The 26,764-nt window shown below is 43.7% G+C and overlaps 3 protein-coding genes across 3 annotated transcripts in view; all 3 read right to left on the bottom strand.

Moving 5' to 3' along the window:
* Positions 1-15,303, bottom strand: part of spata20 (spermatogenesis associated 20) — a 40,519-nt gene extending 25,216 nt beyond the window's left edge. The window contains exons 1-13 of the mRNA XM_071543416.1: positions 15,141-15,303; positions 13,585-13,713; positions 13,443-13,507; positions 12,935-13,089; positions 12,676-12,819; positions 11,539-11,740; positions 11,236-11,366; positions 10,825-10,929; positions 9,650-9,724; positions 7,827-8,039; positions 7,171-7,363; positions 5,294-5,462; positions 105-313 (exon numbers count right to left, since the gene is read on the bottom strand). Of these exons, the coding sequence (XP_071399517.1) occupies positions 105-313; positions 5,294-5,462; positions 7,171-7,363; positions 7,827-8,039; positions 9,650-9,724; positions 10,825-10,929; positions 11,236-11,366; positions 11,539-11,740; positions 12,676-12,819; positions 12,935-13,089; positions 13,443-13,507; positions 13,585-13,694 (1,771 nt within the window). The 5' untranslated portion in view covers positions 13,695-13,713; positions 15,141-15,303. The remainder of the gene's footprint in view (positions 1-104; positions 314-5,293; positions 5,463-7,170; positions 7,364-7,826; positions 8,040-9,649; positions 9,725-10,824; positions 10,930-11,235; positions 11,367-11,538; positions 11,741-12,675; positions 12,820-12,934; positions 13,090-13,442; positions 13,508-13,584; positions 13,714-15,140) is intronic.
* Positions 15,304-15,685: 382 nt separating this feature from the next.
* LOC139664563 (PI-PLC X domain-containing protein 1-like) lies at positions 15,686-18,614 on the bottom strand. The gene is made up of 7 exons (XM_071543418.1): positions 18,597-18,614; positions 18,024-18,146; positions 17,740-17,864; positions 17,506-17,637; positions 16,633-16,788; positions 16,235-16,418; positions 15,686-16,055 (listed from the first exon to the last, which is right to left on the bottom strand). Exons 2-7 carry the CDS (start codon positions 18,136-18,138, stop codon positions 15,823-15,825), a joined length of 945 nt encoding a protein of 314 aa, XP_071399519.1. The 5' UTR covers positions 18,139-18,146; positions 18,597-18,614; the 3' UTR covers positions 15,686-15,822.
* Positions 18,615-19,851: 1,237 nt separating this feature from the next.
* LOC139664562 (pepsin A-like) lies at positions 19,852-22,718 on the bottom strand. The gene is made up of 9 exons (XM_071543417.1): positions 22,663-22,718; positions 22,119-22,269; positions 21,853-21,970; positions 21,495-21,613; positions 21,026-21,222; positions 20,794-20,910; positions 20,558-20,699; positions 20,306-20,404; positions 19,852-20,195 (listed from the first exon to the last, which is right to left on the bottom strand). Exons 1-9 carry the CDS (start codon positions 22,716-22,718, stop codon positions 20,058-20,060), a joined length of 1,137 nt encoding a protein of 378 aa, XP_071399518.1. The 3' UTR covers positions 19,852-20,057.
* Between the last annotated feature and the right edge of the window lie 4,046 nt (positions 22,719-26,764).

Raw genomic sequence — 26,764 nt, forward strand, 5'->3', positions numbered from 1 at the left:
ATTTATTGTGTACATTTTTATCTTGTAAAGCACTTTGTGACTGTAAGTGTAAGATTATTATCCATCCATACTTCAATCCATTCTTGCATACATCCATCCCTCACCCTCTTTGAGCTGTAAAAGTACGGTGGCGTCGCTGGGGTCGCTGCAGAAGTAGCCTCCGCCCTGGACGTCCCAGAAGAGTAAGTCCTGCCTAAGCTGCAGCTCCTCGGCCCACTGCAGCCACTCCGTCTGCAGCGTGGCCTCATACAGGTCCAGCAAGCCGCAAACCACGAAGGCATAGTCGTCCAGAAAACCAGAGATAGGCGGAGATCTGGAGGACACAGGGGGAAAAGGGGAATGAGAGATAGAGGAGAGGGAGAAGAGAGAATGAGGACGTTTTTGATCAAGAATTCTTTGATGGATCAATGCTGGTAGTGTTGACATGAGCGACTGTTCATGAACTAGTTCAGCTTGTCATTTTTCCCTTAACATTTATAGCCCGAATGCTGGTTTATCACCCCTGAGGTAAAACAAACTATGGTTTCTATCTGCAAAGTATACAAACCCAGAGGAATTTGCTATAAGTGACACTACAAAAAGTTTGGAGGACTTATTTAGGACGTTATATGGCTGCATTTTGGTTTAAATGGTGCACTCGGCCTGTAATGTGTCTCCCTGCTGTATTTTCTCCGTATTTTCGTGTGAGTTTGTTCCTCTGCCTTCTTGTTCCTCTGAAGTGCCTGTCATGGAAGGCATCAGAGGCATGTGTACACACACATACACACACACACACACACACATAGACAAACGTGCACAGAGTCTTTGAAGTTTCAAGTGAAGCAGTACAGTCATTAGACAAATCTGGCAAATCTGGAGTTAGACCCTCCCACCTCCTTCTAGCATCGGTGTGCCACCTCTCCCTTCATCTGTCTCTCCTCTCTAACCTCCTTAGAGTAACTTTGCACCCTTCCAAAGTCTCTTCCCTCATCCTCTTTTCTCTCTTTTTACACCTCTCATTATATTCTTTTTACACCTCTCTCTCTTTCCTCACCTCCAACCAATATCCACTGCCTTACTTCCTTACGTCTACAGTGTCTCCACCCACACCTCCCGTATACCCGGAGCGTTTTTTGCCTCCATCCCTGTCTCTCACTTTCATAACACACACCCACATCAATTTTTAATGAGGGTTACTCTTCAGTGGAGTGTGACTGACCCAGGGAAGACAGACGTGCCCTTTCCCAAGCTCTACTTAGCTCCCCACCACCACCAAAACACACATCAAACCCAAATCTGTCTCCTAGATCCCACTGTCCTCCCAGCTCCCCTCCTCTACCACCCGCCACCCCAACTCCAAGCCCCTCCCCTCCATCCCACTCCCACGCCGGCGCCCCGTCTGAGTGAGTGTGGGCGTACGTACGGTGACAGGAGCGCCGATAGCGCCGCGTCGGGAGAGGGAGGTGGACGGACGGATGGAGATAGCGAGGGATGCGGCGAGGACAAGAACGAGAGGAGGATTTGGAGGAGATGAAGTGCCTGAGGGCTTTGAGAGGTCACAGGGAGGTGAGAAGTCCCATCTACGCCCTGTTCTCCCAGACAGACAGACATACAGCGGCTGAGTCATAGAGTTAAGAGACAGCCCAGCATGCATTTCACAGACGATGATGTAGCCGAGTTCAACGTCAGCCCAAACGAGCAGAAAAATATTCAATGGCACGGTAAAAATTCATAGTAAAACAGCTTTGGAAACTGCTCGGAATTGCTCGCCAATCATCTGTTTTGACGACTTTACTATACAACCGTTTGATTTGCTGCAAAAATTCTGTCTGTCTGTACTTCTTCCTTTGCTTGTCATGTTTTGGATGGGCTTGTAAACTAAATTTGGTCTTTAAAAGAGATAGCCATGGTGCCCCTTTCCCCACTAACACACACTCCCCAAACCCTCATCTCGACTCCTTCAGGGAATACACACTCGCTCACGTAGCGATATGTTATCTGGCTGAGGTGACTCCAGTCACTGGGATGACAGCCTATCAAACGGCCTGAAGAGGGCTTCTCTGACACACACACACACACACACACACACAGGTAAAAGCCTTTTGGAAATACTCAACAGCCATTTCATTCACACCTTTAATTGGGCGTGTTAAATGAGTCACTTCCCCGAGACAGAAGACAAAAAGCCTCGTCAGTCTACCATGTCACAGCGCTCTGAGAGACAGTTTCATAATAATAGCTTCGTAATGGCTCTCTCGTATACTAGCTGCCTCACTTCCCTCTGAACAAGCCTTAGAGGTGGAAACCCATTGGGACGATCTGGGTCACATGTACAGTACATTGAGTCCCATCATTACAACAGCGGTGACCTTTGCGTCAGTGAGTAATTTAATGTGCTTGCCCGTACTAGAAAATGTACCGTTGAAGTAACGCTCTACGCCATCGCATATGAAATAACACATAATGTCAGGTAGAAAAATGGTAAGGGTGAGAGGGGAGATACAGACAGAGAGGCAAAGAGTAAGAGAGAGTGGAAACCAAGACGGAAAGCAGAGAGACACCCGGAGAGATTTCCCCACTGGACTCATTAATCAGGAGACATTGCTGGTATTTGCTTTCCTGGGACAATCTGGAGACTGGAGGAATTCGTCTCATACATTCCTGTATTTCTCATCTAATTGCTCTTTGTGCACCAGCCCATGTACTGAAGGCCAATACTTTATTTCCTCCTTTCTCCTACCATCTCTCTAAAGGCCACTCCAAAGGCAGTGTTTTGAGAAAATGTATATGCTTCCCACGTGTGAATGTCGGTAACTTTGTGAGTGTGAAGCAGGGCGGTGTTGCAAAAGAGGTCACCTTTCCCTGGATAAATACAATTTGAAAAATACAAGAGCAATTTTGCTGATTTTGCTTGGGGCTTGCAGTATTTATTATTAGATATTTGCTTCTTATAGCCTTACGCTGTTATTAACCAAGATACTGCCTCATATGGCAATCTCAGTCTCTCTACAAAGCCAGTATTGCCCATCTGGATTACTAAAGAAAGTTGCTTATCTTTCATAACCTGAAGAATGGCTTCCTATGATGTTCCATACGCACTGACATATACAGGAGAAGCAGGAAAAAACAGCAACATGCAAGCTGGGTGCACACCCTTAGATCCTCAACCAAACCTCATATTTTTTAGATCAATGGGAAACAAAATCTGATTATCTCTAAATGCCTAGCAAGTGTAAAAATAAAAATGTGCTCATCGCTGTTGTCAGCAGTCTGTAGTTGTAGCATCACTAGCCAGTTAGCTGTAGCCCACAAGCACCCGGATGACCTGTGTGTATTTACGAAATTAACGTAATAATCCTCAACATTGTTATTTAAATAAATGTCCAATTTGCTACTCTCTACAATCAATTGATATAGCACAACAGTGATTCAACCTGTAACCACTTGCCGGTGACAGGTAGGTCTTTCCCGGGAAAAATCCACTGGTGCACAGTAAGTGATTTACATTTCTAGCAGCAACAGCAGTTTGTTTGGAATAAAGCGAGGATGAACACCTGAAGTGCAAGTCAACATTAGCGATGTTCCATCAGGGCTTCGCTAAGGTCCCCGTGCTCTTATTCTCAGGCCTTCGCCTCAAGTCTCTGAGGGAAGCAGTAGTACTCTAAATCATCCAGTGCCAACCACGGGCCATAGAAAATCTATGGCACCAACTACTCGACACTTCCACAGCCTATTAACCCAGTTAGTCACAGCACCTACCATTCCTCCTGGTAAATTAGCTCACAGTCCATATGTACCTGGCATGACAGAGTAATTTGCCTATCTATGGAAACCAAACCAGGCTTTGGAAAAGGGCCTTGGTAAGCATTCTCACTGCTGACACCATCCTGAATTTGACAAGTATGAATGAGACAGAAGCTGTGGAACAAGGCCAGTGTGTTTAGTCACGTGCATCTGTGCATGTGTGTGTTTAAAATTGTGTGTGTGTTTCATCATGTGTGTTGTGGGACTCCTGGCATATTTTCCTGCTGATTCGGTGGCATTGCGCACTCACTCATTCACAGTAACTAGGGCACAGCACTGGCCAAGACAACAGAACAGGGACACCTGGAGTAGAAGAGTGTTGTACAATCAACAAGAGACGGTGTCTGTGTGTGTGTGCACATGCACTAATACCGCCAGAACATCGTCAGTATAATTGTTTGGCATTAGTCAACAATCATGCTAGCATGGTAAGATAACTGCTTATTATCCCCATCCTTAAAGCAAAATTCCCCCTTAAACAGAATTTACCAGATGGCTTTCCTTTTTTGAGACTTCCAACAATATTTATGCACATGACTAACTCTCCCAATGCTAGACAGGACAAAACCTTTCCTCCAGGCATCACTAACAATAACACTGAAGACTGACTTTCTGGACGCACACATTTGTTTGCTCTTAATAAGTGTCAACAAGGCTTCACAATTATGGCCAAAATGATAATCCTGGTTACTTTGGTAGGTATTGTGATCACAACTGTCCAACACTATTATTAGTTCAAGGAACATTTTACTGCATTTTTTCCATTTTATATCAACTATGACATTCTGAAATGTTTGGATATTGCTGACATGCAAGAGATTTCCCTATAGGGAAATAAATCTAATAAATTATTAATAAATTATTATTATATGACCATTAACAGTGGAAACTAAAGTCATGAAGACACATGATTAATTGTTCAGCCCTTGGTATGAACCAGAAAAAGTGAGTATATGCCCATAAATTCACCCTGGATGCTGTAATTGCACTGACAATGTCCTTCTCCCATTCACTGTCAGGGGATGAGATCAAGAGAGCCTTCACTCACTTGCTTCTAGTTTTGGGAGAAACTCTTTTTATGTCCACAAATTAAGACTGAAGTGTCCCAGGAAACCCTTATGAGTTCAGTTTTGGAGGGCAAACTGTCCGTTTACCTGTCAACAGTGATAAAAAAAACCCACTTGTTCTCACTTGTGGGGGGCGGGGACCCTCAAGGACCCTTGTAGGTGTTCCAGGAGATTCCCAGCAAAATGTAGTATAGTTAAATTTCACTATAATTTAATTCACTAGAAACTATCCCAACTAGAGAATGTACAGTAATTACTATTCTAATCATAGGTTACACTCTCACCATTTTTATCCATATACAGTGTAGAGAGTTATATAATTACTAAATCAACAACAAAAAAGGGACAAAACCTTATCAAATGGGGGTCTGTGGCCTAATGTGAGTCTATCTGGGGGACCATGACAAGAAATCATTTTATCAAAACCTCCTCTCTCCTCTTACGTCTGTTCCACCTCCATCTCATCTCCGCGATAACAGGATCGGAGGATGGTCTGTCGCTCAGCGTCCCATAGGTGCTCCTTTAGGAAGTTGGCAGCCTCCACCGCTCTCTCCAGCAGGGCCTTGTCCCCCAGCACACCCCCGACGCGAGCAAAGCCCGATAACATCAGACCTGAAGAGGGTGGGAGGAGGTGAAAGGGTATAAAATGAATGTGTTAGTTTGGTTTAAAATATTCTCTCCTCTGGGCTACCAATATGTGGCAGCACCGCAGTCCTAGCTTTATTATTCCCACGCTTTGAAGTTTCCCCGCTCTGTCTCATTCCTCCTCTCGCTCTCCTCTTCCCTCTATCCATCCATCCCTCCCTCCTTCCCTCTATTCCTCTTTCATGTAGCGTATCAAAGCCTGGTGAGTGCATGGCCCGGTCTTCAAAGTGTTGCTGCGAAGGACAGGTGATTAATGGAGGGGTTTCTTCATTAGAGAGGAGAAGGAGACTCTCGCGTCTAATTGGAAAGTTCCCAGGATCGCAGCGCTTCATTACCTCAATAACACACTCTGTCTTAAGACGTCAGACCGGGAAGGAGCGCTTGTGGGTATATGTGTGCGTTTGTGTGTGTGTTTTTGCTCGTTATTAATTAGATTTGATACAATGTGCTGGACAAACAATGCTGAGGAGGGTCCAAGTTTGCATCATACCAATGGGAAGAGTGACAGATAGTGGCCCCAAGTAATAATCCACAACATTTTCATATAAATGAATGTCCATTTTGCTACTCTTGATCACTGATGGATGCGACACAACAGTGATTCAACCTATACCCAGTTCATCAAAGCTTTTACATTTCTTGTTCTGACCCCCCGGTGTCTGCTAGGTCTTTCCCCAAAAAATCTTCTAGCACACAGGAAGTCGCAGCAACAACAGCACTTTGTTTGGAATAAATAGAAGAAGAACTGGGTAGTTAGCGTGAGCAGCGACAGCCACCATGGCTGAACAAAGAAAAGAGCGCCACCTACAGAAACTCAACCTTCATCAACAGGAGGAAAAAGACAGGACATGGACAATTCCAGCAGGATTCGAGTTTTTACATGTACTCACCACAATTAAACTTATCTTTAAATCAGTTTTGCCATACCTCTTGGACTCACTCACTACCAGTCAATTCCAAATGGCTTAGAAAAGAACTTTGGAGACGTCTAATTTAGTCGGTAAAGGTAATCCATCACTGAATCACGTTTTGAAAAGTTGCATCAGAACAGTAATATCAGGCTATAAACTTTTACACTTTGAAAGAAGTTCTGTTCACCGTCTCATATTGATGCTTTTGGGAATCCAGTTTCTGTTTGTAAACAAGAAGAGGCAAGAGGCAAAAAGAGGCAAAATATCGGGTCACTAGGTGTCCAATTTTCCTTCAACCAATAGCTAATTTTCTCTGTGGTTACATCAGGACCCTCCTTCTGTCATTCTCAACTCATTCAAGCCAACAGACAAACCAAAGCAATATGCTTCCACCAGCTATACTCCCTAAAATTAAATGGAATATAAAGCTAGATTTCACACAATTACGGCTTAAAATTGCTGCCCACTTTTTTACTGGGAGTACCTCGTATTATCTAGACAGCGTTTATTTAAAAATATTTACTCTGAAAAACAACTAAGATGAGGAAAAATATCAAATATCGTGATAAAAGCACTGGATAACCGTAATTAACAGTGATGTAAAACAGTAAGGGAAAGTAGGAAATGAGCAAAAACTCCATTAATGCTGGAATTGATGCACTGACTGAGCTTTATTTGCTTGGTAGGAGCAGAATGAGAAAAGGTTCACGTTAATATCAAACAACCATTATCATTGTACAAGTGTGAACCTGTCTAGACTTTACCATTCCAGGAGGCCAGCATCTTGGTGTCAAGATGTGGGCGCGGCCGGCTCTTCCTCACTTCTGCCATCTTGGCTCTAGCGGAGGCCAGTAGCTCGTTGACTTTCTCAACACTGATGCCAAAGCGAGCAGCCGTCAACTCCACCGAATAACGCACTATCAGCACATTCTGGCCCTGCAGCTCCCCATGGGGATCCTGGCAACATACAGGGGAGGAGAGAGTGTTAATGGAAATAAACGGATAATCTGACTGTAGCAATTGCCATGTTAACGACTTGATCAGAGTAAGAGCATAATCGGTGTCAGCATAACCCAGTTAACAAACACGTCTTTCAATTTATCTGGTCATGTAAAATCTCAGGTGTTTACAGGTGTTTATACTGTTATAATAGTATTTAGTAATAGAAAATCATTCAAATACACAATGTTGAAGAAGAAGACCCCTCTCACCCCTAGCTGCACACACAGAGAATCCATTGCATTTGCAGGCATGAAATTGTTAAATAAAGATTAATCGATAACTAAAATAATTTAGTAACCGATTTAGTAAATAGGTGCAGCTCTTATTTATTTATCTATTAATTTATGAGGATGCAACAAAGGTCCCAGACCAGATACCAACCCTGGACGTTATTATATAAAAATGCAGCACCACCCACCTGTTCCAGGTCAACGTTGCCTTGCTCCTTGACCCCATAGTGGTGCATGAAGATGTCAGCCTGTGTGGCGCCCCCGGTGGTGCCCTCCACCGCGTCAGGCAGCAGCTCCCGAACCTCCGAAGCCGTCCAGACGCAGAAAGCCCCCTCCCGCTTCTCTGGTCCTCCCGACGCTGGGACAGAGTCTGCATCCTCCGCACTGTAGAAGCCTCCAGACTGTACCACAAAATGGAAAGGAAAGGGGCAGGTGGGAGGGGAGGGCGAATTGCTATTTAGTTAGAAGTCAGACAGTTTGAGATGCAGAGATTTATGAATTTTGGGGGGTACAGACGCTGTACAGTGCCATGGCTTCATTCATGACACATAGTTATGTCAAAATACACAAAGAGGACTGTAGAAGTTGTGTGTAAATTTGCAGCTAATGTGTTAAGATTGATAGTTAAAGTGACATTTTTCACAATATAACTTTTCTTTTTGTTAATTAGATATTGCTCAAAACTGATGATGTGTTAAATGATTTGTTAAAAAAAAACAACGATCTGCTGTAAACTGTACTAGACTGGTAGCACTGTGTGGCCTCCAGGGGGGGGGGTGTGTGTGTGCGTGCGTGCATGCACATCCCCCCCCCCCCCCCCAACCCTAATGGGTACAAAGGGATGACAGACTGCTGGCACTGCACTTCACTTAAGGGAGGGTGGCTCTGATAGTTTTGTTTCATCATCAAATCAAGATCACAACATCACTGTGCAGGCTAGTTCACTTTCCTCCTTAGTGAGCTGATAAATGACTGATTAATGGCACTTTAATCAGAGGGACAAAGGGAAAAAGTTCTCTGAATAGGCGTCCGATCTCTGAGTCAGCACAACACGGCTGGCTTCAATATGGGGCTATTGAGGCTCTGTTATATACAGGTGTCTGCAAGTACCATCAAGTTAAATAATAGACTTTTTAAGCATGTTTTAATGCCAGTTAGAATGAAATATAGGACCAGTGTTGCAATTGAAATCAATGTGAAGATGAAAACAACTGCAGATCTAGAACTGGGCTGAATTCTCATCAGAGAAACAGCTCACAAGAAACCATGTTACACGGAATTTACGTCTTAAAATGTTACTTCCAACTCTGTTCCAAGACAGACCTTTTAAGGCTCTGGGTTTAGACAACATAATTTAAGACATTTAAGATGTTTTCAGGGCCTGCAGACACCCAGTGTATAGTATTTCTATGGTAATGATGAGAACTCTAGCCATCTACCTTGCTGAGGGAAAGCCCCGTCTGCCACCGCAGCACAAAAGAAACATACTATCTGTGGTAAATTACCTTTGCGGCGTAATTCATTAGCGTATAATTACATAATAAATCTTGGAGAATATAATGATCACAATGAGCGTGGTTTTAATTGTGTGCCCCGTTCGGTGCTGTCAAGTCATTAATCAAAAGAAAATGGCCACCGCGCCTGTGTGGTGGAGGGGATAGGGGTTGACCCTTAGAGGAGAGCAAGGGCTTAAAGTGCCATTTGTCAAAGGATCCCACCCCTTGCCCTCGCCCATATACTCACACACAATAGACACACTGATTATCTCCTGGTGGAATCTGCAGTTAATGCATGTGCTTTGTCAGCAGTGGATGTAGCTTCTTATACAAACACATACAGGTGTTGTAACAACAGTTTGTATTGCTCTATCCTTTTGTGAGGACATTTGGTCCTCATAAGAATATAAGTACAATAACATACACACACACACACACACACACACACACACGCACACACACGCACACACAAGCATACACTCACACAACTGCTAACAAGGGAGGAGATGGTTCACCTTGTCACTCAGGTCTCTGGAGACATAGAGCAATATGTCCCTGGCCACATCTGCAAAGACCAGCTCGCCTGATACCTGGAAAAACAAAGATACACAGCACCCACCTGCTTAGAGCCATACTTCAACCTGAACGTAACCTTAACAATACCGCTGTATTATTAATATGCTGGATATTAACTGCGGCATTCAATGCAAGTGCTGAGGTAGCCTCTATACCCTCATTAAACACTAGCATGAGTGTGTGTGTGTATATGTGTGTGCCTGCATACTTGCGTCCTAATTCACTTTTCGTTTCTCTGTGTTTAGTCTCTGTCCACTCTGGAAAACAGGCCAGCCAAGCATATACTCGTGAGGAAACGCTAAAAACTGTGGCATCCAATTCAACTGCTGAGTACAACATTCTCGCTAAACACTGTTCAGCTTTGGGATTATTACTCATTTGGAATGTAGCTTTGCTTATTATTCCCTGGGAGCAGTAAATCGTTACACTACTCTTTATATTTCTTTCCCGTTATAACCCCAAAACTGGTGATTGCATCTTCTCTTACCATCAAAAATCACAATAACTCACTTTCTACTCCTGTGAATGATCAGGGAGACCAATTAAGAGTTGATGTCTAATGACATTTTCATCGTTGTGCTCGATAAAATCAAAGCAGTGAGAACACTTCCACCAGGAGAAAGTTAACTTTTCTGACATTTTTTCATCTAAAATAGGTCAGTGCATCAACTAGAAGTTGGAGACGACAAATTGTGGGGAAAAAATGAATTGGGGACAGTTTTTGAATAATTCAGTCTGATATTTACAGGGGTTGATAACAAAAGTAGCATTTTTATTGTTAGCTGCATTATTACTGCAATTGAAATAGTAGTCCATTACACTACTTCTTACAGGGAAAAGTAATATTACTGTAACCTCTTACTACCCAACACTGTCACTGTGAGTGCATGTGTTAGTGTATTCCCTGTCATTGTCAGAGAATTTGTTTAATATTGCCACAGCAGATGGTCTCAAAATAAGATAACGGATGTGTGCCATGTTTCACCCTGATGGTTTTAGTTGACTGAGTAATATGGCAATAAATTACTTGGATGAGATACAATGACGGAGGGATGATTACACTGTCAGATATGGAAACAAGAACACATGCACAAGCACTCTCACACACACACACCTGGAAGGCAGTTATATAGGCTACAGCCAGCTGAGCCTGATCATACAACATCTTCTCAAAGTGTGGAACATGCCAGGAGGAATCTGTAGAGTAACGATGGAAACCCTGAGAGAGAGAGTGAGAGAGAGAGAGATATTATTGTTAACACTAATATTAATGTGTTAATTGAAATTTGTTTAATTACTACTAGTCATCTCTTAATGTCTATAATATTACAGCAACCTATACTACAATGCTTTTGCAACATAGGTTTCTCTCCTATCATGCCAGTAAAGCATATTTGAATTGAACTGCATTCAAAGAGAGTATTGCACAAATCAGAATAGCACACAAGTTCATGTTCATACACAGACATACACATGCAATTGTGTGTGTGTGTGTGTGTGTGTGTGTGTGTGTGTGTGTATTAACCTGCGCCACGTGGTCGTGGATGCCTCCCAGCGCCATCATGCGGAGTGTGTGCAGGGTCATCTGGAGAGCCTCGACCCCTTCTGAGGTGGAGCGATTCACAGACCAGTATGACATGAGGAACATCAGATTCACTATGGGGGGAGGGAGGGAGTTGTGGTGACAGAGGAGAGAGGGTGGGAGGGGGAGAGAGAGGTGGGGGAGAGAAAGCAAGAGAGAGATAGACAGTCAGTTGAACAGTACTGAAACAGGTCCAGCATGGTTGAAAGCCAGAGAGACGACCACTATGGCTCTTAGTGTCTCTACCTGGTGTGGGGAACTTGGGAGCATCTCTGAAGCCTCCATACTCCTCCTCATAGGAATGGGCCAACTGCTGGAAGCAGCGATTAGCAACGTCTGGGGCCAGAGGAGGACTCTCCCCTGGGTTTGCAATGACGGCCGTCCCTTTCTTCAGAGCTTCTAGGACTCTCTCCCCACTAGACTCCAAAGCAGGACGGTTATTCTGCCACTGAGGAACATAAGTCATACATCAACATAAACATTGATGACCAAGAGGCAACCAGCAGGCTGGGGACACACTAGATGACTGAAAAGAGAAAAGAGTGGACATCACACACTTATGACTGGCATTTGCAGTTTTTTATTTGTATTGCATCGTAGAGGTGCACACACCTGACAATGAGTTGATTTGGGGAACACAGGCTTGACGATGAGTTGGATTGGGGGAACATACACAACAATGAGTTGGGTACAACACGCAACCAAAACAAATGTGGAGGAGACACTTCCTGTATTTTTTCCTTCTCCCGTGCTCAACTCTCATTGGTTATAGCCGGGCTCAGTCTTGCCCAGATTCGAGCCATAAAAATCAAACATGTTTGAAATAATGTTAATGGTACCAACTAATTAGGAGACAAGAGATTCAAATCCTCACACACTACAAGATCATCTGTGCGTCATCCCCAAACTAGTGTGATCTTGTTCCGTTCCGATCCGAAAATCAGTCATGATGGACAAGTTGTGGCTGTAATCAGCCTAAAAGCCATCTCAAGTATCCCCAGCCTAACATAACCCACATCAATATCTTACGACGCTTATAATGCACATTTGTGTGTCTGCACACATTTCTATATATGTTCTCCCATCTGGACACCTGATCATGTGAATGGCTTAACACGCACAGTTGCACGTTTCAAACTGTTTTCAATTGGTGTAACTGATTTATCGTCAGTACTCTATTTGTCTTATTATTATTCTCTGCTGCTGCTACTCTCCCAATTTCCCCAAGGACATCATTAACATTTCATCCAATCCAATCCAATAATATCCATGTTTGTGTAAGAGAGACACCATAACTTCTAAAACTCTCTAAAATTTAGACAGATTCAGGCGTCCCAAAAACAAACATAGTCCAAATATTGTGTTTCGGAGAAGTCTTGTTACCTGCTCCATAATTCGGGTGAGGACCGTTTGGAGTCCTGGTCTTCTTCCGTGGTCTCTGGGAGGGAAGTAGGTGCCGCCGATGAAAGGTCGAAGGTCAGGGGTCAACCACACACTCATGGGCCATCCTCCACCTCCACTTGTTGCCTGGAGACACAGGCAAGCCAAGCCCATGAAGGGTAGATATCAAAGAATAGCTACAAGAGTCACTTGTAAGAAATCCTAAATGCACACTCACGCATATGCGCACACACACACACACCTGTACAAATGTCATGTAGACCTTGTCCACATCAGGTCTCTCCTCTCTGTCAACTTTGATGCAGACAAAGTTCTCACTAAGGAGTCTGCCAATTTCCTCATCCTCAAAAGACTCCCTCTCCATCACATGGCACCAATGGCACGTTGAATAGCCCACTATGAAAGGGGACAGCAGGGAAGAGAGATTTAGAGGTAAAAGAGATGTTTCAATTTCAATAAAAGCACTAATGTAGTAAATTGGTATGAAATCATGTGCAAAAAAACTTAAAATTCCTCCTTTTCACCAGGTATTGACAGGCTTCTAGTATACTGATTGTGTCTACATATGATTGAGCTGGATTATTATTACATCTGAGATCGCCTGAAGAAGCATTGCATTTACACTTTGTTGTTAATGTTCCCAAATGCATTTCTGACCATTTCTGGATTTTAAGTGTTTTTGCTCTGTCCACTTACAATCCCATCACCCAAGATGCATGTTAATGCCAGGTGTAATAGAGGTCTATTACCTGAAAGGAAGATGGGTTTATCTTCACTCTTGGCTTTCTCAAAAGCATCTTGTCCCCATGGATACCTAAGACAAAGATGAAATTAGGCTATGTTTTATCAGATTTCAGAGCGTGTGCCTGTCTGTAGTTTAAACTCACTCACCAGTCAACAGGGTTGTGTGCGTGTTGCAGCAGGTAGGGCGACCTCTCCTTGGCTAACCTGTTGGTGTGTTTGTGAGAGGTCGATGGTGGCCCTTCGCTTCCCGATGCCATGCTCAAACTGGCAAATGAACTGGACATAAAAACACACAAATTACTGGTTCTAGCCTGGTGCAGCAGGCTCCTCCAGCATCTTTCTAAGTTTTCATTACATTTTTTTCTTTCATTACTGCGTAATTAATGGCCTGTAATTTGAAGGGTTACCTTAAAGACTAAAGAGTAGTTGGCCAGCTGTCAAAACTGACAATAGCAAGCAAGCTAATTAAAACAGCTAGCAACTAATGTATATAATACTGTAGCGAGCAAAGCACCTGGTGTAACAATTCCACAGCAATGCAACAACATAGTACATGTAACATTACATTAGCTGGCTGAAAATAAACCTTGCATAAGACAGCATAGGTCACCTATTAGCACAATTGCTAGTCTTCATTGCCTGAAGTTTATTGGATGTTACTTGATAGATATTTCCTGTCATTACTGCGTAATTAATTGCCCGTAATTTAAAGGGTTAGACTAGCAGTTGTCAATCTGCCAGCTGTCAAAACTGACATTAGCAAGCAAGCTAATTAAAACATAGCTACAGTACTAACATGTATATAATACTGTAGCGAGCTAAGCACCGGTCTGTAACACAATGCAAAAGCAACAACATTTAGTGCATGATGTAAGTACATTAACGTTAGCTGCCTGAACGCACATCAGCATAAAATAGCGTAGGTTACCTATTGGCTAGCAGCATTACCCAGTCTTCATTGCCTGAAGTTTATTGATGACTACAGTAGCTAATATGCTACCAGTTAGCAATTAACGTTACTGTCATGCAGTAACGCGAGTTACCATCTATTTAGCCAGAATACACTGTATAGCACATGGTTATCAAGTAGCTGTTAGTTAGTTAGCCATACATAAGCCATACCACAGACAGTACAGTATATTGAGACTGGCCATACCGTCTTCTCTGGAAAGACACGCCAAACTCCATTAAAAAATCTGTTATGTGACCATACTTACGTGACAAGTCACATAACGTTAACTCAGAAAATATGACGCAATACATTTTCTGGATTGTTAGGAAACACATTTAAATTCGGCATACATATAATCCACCAACAAGCATGTATTTGAATACCATTTTAAACATTTATTATTTGTTTACACTGGTTTACTCAATGGTGAACCTGTTCTTGAAGTTGTCATTTTCTTGAAAACGAGTGTTGCTTGGTGAATTATATGTATGCCGAATTGAAAAGTGCATCCTAAAACTTCGGTCTTAAGTCATATGTTATGGGACATGTACCTTTGCCAAGGGACGCATTAAATTGTCAGATTTTTCAATGGAGTTTTGCGTTACTCTCCTCTCTACATACGAGAAGGGCACATAACTGGGCAGGCGATACAGTAACTTCACAGTAGCTATCATGCTACCAGCAAGCATGCTTGCTACATGTCAATCTAGTTAGCTATTAGCTGACAGCTGGCTACTAGCCGTGACTTTACCTGAAGCGGTAGCGGGCCGGCGGGGGATGGAGAAGCGGGGACCTGTCGCTTGCTGGCGGGTGAGGAGTTTGTGCGACACCCCTGATATTACACTCCGGGATCTGTTGTGGACTGTCCGCTCCCAAAAAAGCTATACTTAGCAGGCGAGCAGGCTCCACACGGCTATTTTTTGACGCCGACCGCCCCCATGCTAGTCTTAACATCTTAATCCAACAGCCAGTGCAAGTTGACCGGTGTGTTGCTTACTTAAGCTACTTTGTCAGACCGTCAGACCAACCAAAACACTCAGCAGGTAGAAGGGCCTTACTTTATTGCAGTTATATAATTTTGACACATGATGGCGCTGTAACAAGAGAGGATCACTAATAACAATCACTTTCAGAAGCGTGCGTGTGTGTGTGTGTGTGTGTGTGCATGCGTGCGTGCGATTTGATTATATCCTCATACCAAAGAGAGCACATGAAAAGAAACCTATGCAAACGACTTCACTAAACAAAGGAGTCCTCAATTTTTCTCCCTTTAATATGTTCTTGTTACATTGTGCCAAACAATCTGAGGCCGTTCTGATTGTGTGTGAATGTGTGTGTGTGTGTGTGTGTGTGTGTGTGTGTGTGTGTGTGTGTGTATGATGGCCAGAGGAGATGTGTGTTTCCCACAGTAGTTTCAAATGTGTTTACAGCATTTAATCATTGAGCTTGATAACAGTGGAGACAAAGTCGTCACGATTCACCAAGTCTGAGGCGATGATGTTCACACATGTTTCGCCGGCTCCTGGAGTTTGCTTTTTCACCCACTCCAGCAGCGTTGGCAGACTCCTCAGTGTGGCCTTGGCCAGGGTGTTACAGGGGCGGAGGATGTACTTGACTACTTCGACATTCTCCGGCAGAGTCAGATTCAAACCGCAGATGAAGAAACCTGCCAATCATGGAGGGCAAAGCTCAGCAATCTCTTTCTCATTTACCAAAACAGCATAGAAATAGCTATAGCCTACATTTTAAATAACACTGCAATGCAACTCAGTGGGAATTAAACCCACTCTGGCATTATTAGTACCATGCTCAACTCACTGAGCTACAGGACCATAGAAAACTCACAGTTGAGAGGCCTCCCAAGTTTCAATTTGTCATCCAGTTGTGATTCAATTTCTGCAGAGTCCATACTTCGCCCATAGTAGTATGTTAGATTCATCCATAACTCTGGGTGCTGATTTGCTTTATAATCATATGAGATTATGACGTTTCTCCCTGATTCCCAGCAGCATTTCAGAGTAGGGGTTTCCTGTTATATGCAAGATGAAGAGTGTTTTTAATTAATCGTTTTATTTATTTAGCTTATTTTTTTTGTTTTTAGCTTGTGTATTTCTTTCATTTTTATTTGAAAGGTCATAGTACTTGACTTTAGTATTTCATGATGTGATATGTTAGACTCATCCATTTCAATAAACCAGCCACATCTCTATTCAGAGGCATGAAGTTATTCTATAATACTGTACCCCTGTATGGAAGAGTTTGGCTCCAAACAGGGTCTTGATGAAGTTGATCAGATGGTTGTGGAGTAGCTCTTGCATCTCTTTGAAGTGGGATAAAGCCAGGATCAGGATCTCTTTAGGGTGCCTCTCTGCCCAGTCATTTATAACACTGAGAACACTCTGACACACACATAGAGATGGACATAGAGAAACAGTGACTCTCTCATACAGGAAGGGTCAAATGAAGATATACAGTATATTTTGCTTGATATATAATTTCAGTTGAATCAAAGGAAAAAATATGTTATAGGGATAGTTCACTTTGGTGGATCTTTTGCATTTTTTGTGCATAAGAGTTCATGAATGGTCCAAATTTTTACCTCAAATGAGATATTTCAGACACCACTGGTCTGATTTTGACAAAACTGGAGGGATGATGCATTTTGTATTTTGGCTTTTAAAAACATTACACTAATTTGCCTGATGGTGACGCTGTATTTACCGGTCAAAAACGTTGCAAGGCCATAACTGCTGCATCACCAGTCCAATTTTGATGAAACTTGGAGCGATGATGCATCTTGTTACTGACTGACCCAAGGGGTGCCCGCATGACATGTGTACTCGTTCATTCTGTGTTCTGGATCTAACTTGACAAGTAATTATTTTTCCTGTTTGCAGTTATCCATATTGAGAGCTGGGGATAAAAATCCCACATTCCAGTGGTGGCAGTTTATCCACAGAGCAGCTATTGATGAAGGTGTCAACCTTCATCAATTCCTTCACCTGCTCCTGAACTTTTATGGAGGTGTGCATTGCTGAAAGATGAAAATGTTCTCCCAAAGCGGCATATTGTGTTAATAATGAGAGTATGTGTGACATTTTCATCGCCAGCGTCACCTCCACATCAGTCTGTGTGTACAGACCGTGGTAGAAGAACAGCCTGGTGGGGTCGCTGTCGTTTGGTTTGCGAGCGATTCTCAGGTCAAAGTAGCGAACCCCTGCATCCAGTTGTTCTGTGATGGTCGCCTCCTGTATCACAAACCAGCACAATGATATGACAGACAAACAACACTCCCTTTCTTGCACACACACAAATACAGCAGACACTCACAAGATATGAATTACTCTGACCTGAGTGACGGCCCACTTGTATATTATTTTATGTACACAAGGAAGGTTGTCCCATCGTTTCAACTGATCAGGCTCCATTATATGTGAGTTTACGTCCAAGTCATAAGTCATTGTGTCATGGCTACCTAGGAATGATCAAACACACACAGACACACACACACAGGCTTCATAACAATATCACTGTTTTAATGTTCTAGATTGTTTAATAGATCGGTACAGTGTAACAACTGGCAAGTGTACAATACAGTAACACTGTAATCAATAATGCCATTTCAACATCATACCTGGTATAGCCAGATTCCACAGGGGGATGTTCTGAAGTTTATCTGGGAGTCCTGACATCCAGTTAGAGGAGCCAGATCTTTCTCCTTTCTGTCCTTGGTCTACAACCACAGCCATCTGAAATTCTAGTCAAGTCAAGTCAAGTTTATTTGTAGAGCACATTTAAAAACATACAAAAACTGTAGTTGACCAAAGTGCTGTACAGTGCAAAGATGCCAGACAGTGGGCACACAATGAAAGAAACAAAACATATTAAATACAATGAATAAGAGTACACAGAAATCAAAAACAGGGCAACAACAAGTGTATACACACACATACATACATACATGATCACACACACCTATACCCACAGAGCAGTCAGGAGGATTCGAACGCTAAGGAGTAGAAATGAGTTTTTAACCTGGATTTAAAAGTGTTGATGGAGGGGGTGAATTGCAAGGTGAGTTGTACATACATGTACAACTCACCTTGCAAATCTTTTACAAAATACAGCAATTTGTAGCTCAAAATGAATAAATTGTCATGAAAGAGAAGGGACTTAAACATCAACGGTTTGGAGAAACACTGCTCACCTTGCCAAGGTAATTTCCAGCCCCGCCTCAATCCTTCTGTCCTTAGGTTTTGACAGTGAAGCAGTAGAGAGTTGGTGTGGTGGACGTTTTCTGTAATAAAGAGACTTGGAGATGAGAAGTTGTCTTTCCTCCCTTATCGGGAGGAAAAAGGAAAAAGCAATATGTAAATGACATACCGTTCTTGACAAATGCACAGTAATTCCCACAGTAAGTGCGAAACAAGTAAGTCTCACAGGTATTTGTTATTGAGCAGCCCAAACCCAACCAAATCAGCTTACAATAGAACCTCTTTTGACCTGAATGTTTGATAATGGATTTACCTGTGTTGTCATGTCGGGGTGAAACTGAGTGCAGTGAAACTTCATAGTTGCGTGTATTTATAAGTCTGTGGAAAACCCCCGAGCTTATCTGTAAGTACAACACATCTTTGCACGGGCCAGTGGATGTGGATCAACAGCACAGTGTGCTGACTAAAGATAACAGGTTTTAGTTCTCCAAATTTAAAATTCTGCGATCGCTGGGTTTAAAAAGACCATTCACAATCCATTGGATAAACTCAAATAAGCATGGTAGTCAAGTTAAAAATAACAGTTTTTCTTGCTCCTGAATTGACATTTTGGAGGTATGAGGTTTTTACCCAACATTTTATTTGTGTTACCCTATAGGTAAACACTCAGGTAACGTAATTATCAATAATTTATCAAAAAATTAACGTTAGACACTCAGAGTCTGACATGCTTGATAAACACAAGTCCAGGACAAAGTGTATGAATGAGGAACAATGGTAAGACATAGAGCAAATACATATATCTTTCTTCTTGTGGGGGATCAAACCATCACAAGTTTCATCTTATCTAGGCATGCTAATCATCACAAGACTGACACTATAGTACGGAGGAAGGAGGATAGTATAGTAAATAGTTTGGAGGGGTTTTCCCACCCCAACATCTTGTTTTAATATCAAATCAAAGGAGGTAACTATGCCATTTCATAGGGTCTTTAATATGACAATAGAGTGAACATATGCACAAGAACCTACTACACAATGGTGTTTTATTGCATGCATAGGGTTAGGGTTAGGGTTAGGGTTTCATGTGTAATGTCTTCATATCATAAGATTCTTTGTGATTTGTTCCCATGCATGCGTTGCTATCTTGAGCGAGATATTAGCTCATCATTGTCACAAACCTACATCCCTCTCTCCTTATAGTACGACTGAAACACAAAGCCACTACACCAGTCAAGATGCTTCAACTCATTTTATTGCTTTTGAAGAAATTTCTTATAGAAATCTGTTATAGGATAGAGGATAGCTTTCAGTCTCAGGCGTTACATTACTCATCACAGCACTACTGACATGCACGCATGTCGGAAAATGGCATTATTGCACTAGGATGCATATATCTTTGTTGCGTGGCTCTCGGACGATTCATCCAGGTGATCTTGGTTTGATTATCTAGCCTAGACAGCCTTGGCCAGGCCCACCATGTTCTGGGCTCTGTTGAAGACAGAATAATACTGTCTGATGAAGACGTCACCCAGGATCCACAGGCTGCTGCCTCCATTGCCGAAGCCGGTGCGGCAGCCGAAGTACTGAGACTGTGGGAGGGAGGAGGAGGAGATGTTACGTGAAGTATGGTGGAGGTGGAGTATGGTGAGGTGATCACACACACACACACACACACACACACATAGACACACACACTTACCTGGCGGACATAGGCAGAGGATGGGATGGTGAATTCCTGTCCGTGGATGTGGAAAGTCACATCAGGCATTTGAGAAATGCTGTTACAGTTAACAACATACTGAGAGGACAAGGAGAGAGAGGATGGGAGAGGGAAGAAAGGGAAAAAGAAAGGGAAGAAAGTGTATCAATATTTGTTGTGTTATTCATCTTTCATTTCAGGCTGCAGAGATCTCATCCAGCCCACCCCCCACACATCCCAGCTGGCACTTACGTCTCTGTTCTGACTTGTAGCTCCCACCCAGCTGTTGATGCTGGAGATGGAGCTCTGGGGTCCGACGATCAGAGAGGTGCCAGTGTCCACAATAGCCTGGCAACCGCCATTGCAGGCCACAACCTGACCATTGACAGTGACGCTGGAAGACATACGGCACGCATCAAGCAAAATTGCACATTGCCTGTAATATCGCTTTGTTCTGAAGACCTGTGCTGGTGTATCTCTGGTCTTACCTGTCCACTGTGATCTGCCAGTACAGCTCATTGGAGAGGGGGATCCAGGTGATTTGGCCCTGGTAATGGCTGGGGTCAATACCACCGAAGGTCACCACACTGCCTCCCTGAGCGTGACTACAGAGGAAGGAGAGAGAGCTTGTTTCTTCAAAAAGAACTCTATAAATAAACTGTGACTTTTCCAGAAATCCTTCCGTTAGACATCATACTGCAAAGTTCTCCCTGTCCTTACGAGCTCAGGTAAACGGAGAAGAGGTCCTGGTTGACCAGGCCCTCCTTCATCATGTTGTCGAAGACAGGCGTGGCACCGGAGGCGGACAGGCGTGGGTAGGCCAGGCCCAGGATGCCGTCAGCACGCATGTACTGCATGAAGGGAGCTTCAGTCTCACTCATTCCGAAGATCTGGTTTCGCACAGGGAGTCCACCCACCTGACAGCCAGACACCGAGACAACAAAGGGATTGTAATGTGGATTCACAGTCGGATCTTTAAAGTGGTAATCCACAATATGCAGAAGTATGAACTACTGTATTAGTCTTAAGGCCAACTGATACATATATTCGTATTTCATCATGAGGAAATCACTATACCTTTCACTTTGAATGTGCTGGGACAAAGTAATAATCAAATGTGTCAACACAGTGAATGGACATTCATCTCCCAGTACAGGTCAAGGTGTTACTGTATGCTTTTATTCCTCACCGTCACAGTGTCGTATCCCAGGATGCCGGTCATGCTGCCAGTGCCGTAGCGGATGCTGAGAGGACTGCCGTTGTGTCTGTAGGTGCTGCTGGTGCCGGGGTTAAACTTGTCATGGTTGTCTGAGGGAGAACAGAGGTGAAAAGGGTAAGTAATGTGTACTGATATACACTCACTACATGTAGTTTAGAATAACAAAATTATCATCTTTATGTGGCACTTTTCAAAGCACAGTTCCAAATATCCCTTTGGTGAAAGAAACAAGACTGCAAAACTCTCCTAACTTAAAATCTCAGTCCAACCATCTACCATCCATGTATTATATGTGTATAGATGTGTATGCATTCATTGTTTAACATACTGCAGGCTGGGCTGTTGCAGTAGATGGATGGCACCCACAGGTTGGAGGAGCCGGTGTCAAAGACCACCTTGAAGGACTGAGGAGGAGTTCCAATGGAGATGATTCCGTAGTAAGCCAGCTGGAGAACAGGAGAAGATGCAGAGGTTCTTCAATAAACTAGACGTGACCAAATAGGCCATGCGTGAAAGTCGGCTTCACCATAACATCCATCCATCCATCTTTACTTCCATTCATTCATCCATCCAGCCTCAGCAGCCGTTACTTACGTCAGCGTCGTTGGTCATGGACTCATCGCCCACGGCGAAACTCTGGTCGAATTTGAGGGTGGGGTTGTAGGGGAACGTCTTCCTGTACTCCTCCCACAGACCCTGCTCCTCCAGGACCTCCCTGGCAGACTTGCCCTTCTCCAGAGGGATCCTGGGATACACCAAAGGGAGCAACTTGAATGATCTGAATTCTGTGCTATTATTGACCTGTTAAGAGGTCTTTGCTGGTGTGTCTTTCCTCCTGAAACCTCTCACTGTTGGTATTTGAGGAAATATGACAGAGCCATAAATCTGACTATGACCCAGCTGTCGTCAGTTAAAATCAAATTCCCTCTCAAATAGAGTACATAAAGACAGACCTAACACCTGTTAATAAAAGTGTCATGGATGTAATTTATGCTCTTAATTTCTACAGTTATTTCAGAAGAGGTGATAACTTTTTGTAGTAAGACTGATCAAGTAGCATGGCTTGTGGACTTGTGGACATTCAAAGCAGTGCTGTGTAACTTGTGAGGAACCAGTCGGAGCGGTCAGACTGACTTACTGGACGAGGCACTCGGACAGTGCCACCATGGCACACACAACAACGGCCCACTTCATGGTCTCTGCTCTGCTGTCAACTGTGGAAGATGACACATTTCAGTCAAGCAACACGCAAAGTCACATCGCTAAGCCAAAATACACTGCAGAACCGTTCAACCTGAACTTCTACAATATTAGTGAAGTCATTAGTGGACTCGGACTCACCTGTAGCCTCCAAAAGCTGAGTAACCAGACAGGCACGAGTCCTCTTTTATACAGGTGGACTGACATTCTACCATTACGTTATTCTAATCACACCGATAAGGCAATGCACACACACCATTGCCACTGCGAATGATAAGTAATCGAGAAATAATGGTTGACCTCAAGACAATGTCAATTGGGTTAGCTAACCCTAACCCTGTGATTAAAAAAAGGAAAACAAACTTTTGGAAAAGGTTTGCATATCTGCATCAGAGTACAAGGCTGGATTATGGACCGGGCCAGTGGGGCCAGTGCCCTGGGGCCTCGGACTGCCAGGGGCCTCCGAAGCCTCAGGCCCCGCGGGCCACGGCCCAAAGCTGCCAAAGGATGTTGAACACCAGGGCCCTCAGCACATACAGTGCAAGCTGACCGCGAGGGCCCTATGGGGGAAAATGAACTGGCGATTAAAGAAGCTCCTAAGGGAAAAAAGCCTTTGCACTAGTTTGCAAAAATTAACCGAAATACGAAAACCATAACGAAGAAACCAAGTGAGGAAGTACTAGTACAAAATAAAGCAACAAAATTCAACTCACGAAACCTCTCCCAACTCTACTTTTAACAAAATTAATTTTTAATTAACTAAATTTTTTTTAAGCTGAAGCGCCCTTATTGTTTAATGTAGAATAATGGGTCTGCCACCGGGGGGGGGGGGCACGAAAAACATGTGCCCAGGGGCCTCGGGACCATGAACCGGCCCTGCCAGAGTAATATTTACACAGTAATATAATAACACAAAGTCAAAAGGAGGGTAGAGATTGATGAAATGCCAAGATGCAAACTGATGTTCAACCGTTGGGCTCCAATATGTCAAGGTGGAATCATGCATATCCTTGAGATAAAAAAACACTCTCCAGTCATGTATTATCAAAACCAACAAATCTCCAATATTGTCTTCATATTTCATTTAAAATAGAAAAACACCACGGATAGTTACCTTTGTACATGCAGAATGGTGGGTCTGAGTAGTGTTGGTTGCATTATCAGCTGTTTACTCTTATATCAAACTGGAAAGGTCTTTTCCTATTACTGCTGATATAAGATCCGGAGGACTATTTTATCACTTAAACTAAACACAACTGTAGTACACAGAGTACAGTTATAAGACAAGACCGTTTCCTTGTTTGTATGTATGAGAATGCTAGATAACAATGAAACATACTCTCTTTCAGACCATAAGGTCACTTGTCTTTATTTGTCTGCAGAACAATAACATCCACAGTGTCTTTTACAAAAGTATGTCAACATATAATTACATTCACAGGTAGCTCTCCAATAGCAAGCAGCTATGCAATATTGGTATGGTACAAATTATGCGCCAACAGGTAGACAACAGTGAAAACTTGTCTCTTGCACTAGTTTCCTATGGTATTTGTTCAAGCTTTACAGAGATTATACTCATTCTTGCTCTCTTGCTCTCTCTCTTACTGTGTGTTCACACTGAGTTGTTCACAACTAAGCTTGCAGTGGAACACAACGTTAGTCCTGCTCAGTCTCTGGCCCTTCAGAGATCCAAGCCTTCCTCTTCACAGGGAACCCGTCGCTGATGCGCCTCCTTACCCCCTCTTCACTCCTGGGCCTGACCTTAGCTGAGGCTGCGCCGTCTCCTCCATTTCCACACAAAGCCACTCCACCTGGGGCCTGAAGGAGCCTCTGAGCTGCATCAGCTGAATGAGAGCTCCCGGAGTGCCAAGCTCTTCTTCTGGGGAATCTACCAAATCCCGGGGGTCCGGCTGTATACAGGCCCAGACCACAGCTTCCAGATGCAGGCTTCGCTGATTCAGATGGAAGAGTATCCCTGGACGGGTGAGGCTGGAGCAGCGCCGATTCAGAGTAGGAGCTCCGTGTACGGGGAAAGATACTGACCGAAGGAGAAGAGGAGTGAAGGGTGGAGGGATTGAAGGAAAAGGAGGATTGGACAGGGTAAAGCAGACCCATCTTCCTGTGTCTAATTTCACCGGTTGACCCTCCTTCTCTTTCCACTGCCTTTGGCTCTCTTGACTCTCCCAATCTTCCTGTGCCTTCCTCCTGGCACCTTATCCACCTCTTCCTTCTCCTGACCTGAGCCTCCTCTAGTTTCAGTTCCAGATCGTGGAGGTCCTCAGTTATCTGGTTGACGCTGTCAAAACGAGACAGCAGGCTGTTGACGCAAGGCAGCAGGCGGTCCAGGTAGGGCTGGACATCAAACCCGGGCTCGGACACCGACGAGTCCTCTGACCTCACAGAGAGAGCCGAGGACGGGGGACGGGGGGACGAGAAGCAGGAGGAGAGGGAAGAGGGGAGCGTGGAAGACAGGGTGGAGAGACGGGACTCCTGGGAGGACCTGGAAGGAGGGACGTCCATGCCTTCAAACTTCACCCTGTGTCTGAACTGGAGAGAAACAGAATTGGCTGGAATCAGCAACAGGAATTCACCATGGGGGATTCTCATTTATGCAATTGCCCACCTCCCGACCTGCTAATGCATCTATCTACCTCTTTGGCCTTGGTGAGTCCCATCCACAGCTTGAGTCTTTTGATAAAGAACTCCACCATCTCGTAGTCTTGAGGTTCGATGGCTGGCCGGTACATCTCGGCCTGCTCTGCCCTGAAGGACACAGCAATGGTTATAAAAATGTCTGTCAAACCACTCCATGCAATAATTGAGACTTCATTTTAAACTTCTATGGCATGGAAAATGCGTGCTTCAAGTTATTACATGACTACTGATAGTAAAGAATTGAAAGAAATATTAAAATACTTAATATAATATATAAATATAAAATATAAAATACTGTTTGGAGTTCAGTGAACGAAGATGGAGCAGTCTCCACTGACCTAAAAAAAGAGCCACTTTTACAAAGTTTGGGGAAACTTTCCCCAAAGATTTCCCTAAAGAGTGTAATTAGGAACTTGTCATTTTCCCTAAACTCCTGAAACATATAAATAAATCCATGCATGTATTATGCTTCTGTATTTTACCAGAAGGATCACAGTAACAGGGGCAGCCAGGAGTTTTACTTCTGGACCTTGTGGGAGTACAATGCAAGGATGCTTAGGTAGGAAGGGTACATCTAACGTACAACATTCCAGTCCTGGGATTTACGTCCACACCTTAGCAATTGCGTGTACCTGTATGTACGGATGAGAACTGCTCCACAGAGTCTGGCCAGTAGCCACAGACCTCCCCCCATCAGTAGTAGCCCGTAGAGGGGGCCCAGGACTGGGTGGGCCCTGCACATTCTCTGGAGAGCCACTCGGCCCCGTAGGACGGACAGCACCGAGACACCGGCCTGACGCACCGACAGGAAACCTTCCACTGAATTAGAGAAGAGCTGAAAGACAAATCAGAACTCAACTTAACTATGTCTCTTCTTTATGAATACAACATTCAGACGAACACTACTTTACTCCTGTGTCATACCATGTTTCCGAGGTGAGTGCAGAGCAGCAGCAGTAGCAGCAGTAGGACTGTCAGAGCCCACAGCTCCCTCCAGGCTCTCTGCAGCACTCTGCCTATCACCACCCACCTCCGCACAAACCTCAAGGTCCCCAGCAGCTGCAGCACACAGCAATATAAATAAGTCGATGTTCAATAGAATGGAAAAGCTGTAGACCGACGCTGATTTGTCTAATGAGTAAACAGAAGTCTCACTCCACCTTTAGGACAAGCAGGGTAAGGAGCACGGCCGCAAGCTGAGAAGACCTCCTGGCCAGAAGGGCGGCGCTGTGGAAGTCGATGAAGTTGTCTGGCTGGGACCCAAGCTAGACGGTTCAGGATAATATACACATGATGTTAACAATGACCACCAATAATGTAATCTTTTAGTGAATTTGTGGTTAGGATTTGATTGAGAGGTTGTGATATTAAAGCTTTCATTCAAC

The sequence above is a fragment of the Centroberyx affinis genome, unplaced genomic scaffold, assembly GCF_046629955.1.
Source record: "Centroberyx affinis isolate AG114_WGS23_722 - 3 ecotype Tasmania unplaced genomic scaffold, CSIRO-AGI_Caff_v1 ptg004316l_1, whole genome shotgun sequence".
NCBI classification, from domain to species: Eukaryota; Metazoa; Chordata; class Actinopteri; order Beryciformes; family Berycidae; genus Centroberyx; species Centroberyx affinis.

Coding starts and splice junctions, on each gene's coding strand:
- LOC139664563 (XM_071543418.1), bottom strand. CDS start 18,138: ATGGCTGTGGTTGTAGACCAAGGACAGAAAGGAGAAAGATCTGGCTCC. Junction 17,638..17,739: donor ACAAGTGGGCCGTCACTCAG/GTCAGAGTAATT, acceptor TTTGTGATACAG/GAGGCGACCATCACAGAACA. Junction 16,789..17,505: donor ACACACAGACTGATGTGGAG/GTGACGCTGGCG, acceptor TGTGTGTGTCAG/AGTGTTCTCAGTGTTATAAA.
- LOC139664562 (XM_071543417.1), bottom strand. CDS start 22,718: ATGAAGTGGGCCGTTGTTGTGTGTGCCATGGTGGCACTGTCCGAGTGC. Junction 20,911..21,025: donor TTCTCCGTTTACCTGAGCTC/GTAAGGACAGGG, acceptor CTTCCTCTGTAG/TCACGCTCAGGGAGGCAGTG. Junction 20,196..20,305: donor CCTCTGCCTATGTCCGCCAG/GTAAGTGTGTGT, acceptor TCCCTCCCACAG/TCTCAGTACTTCGGCTGCCG.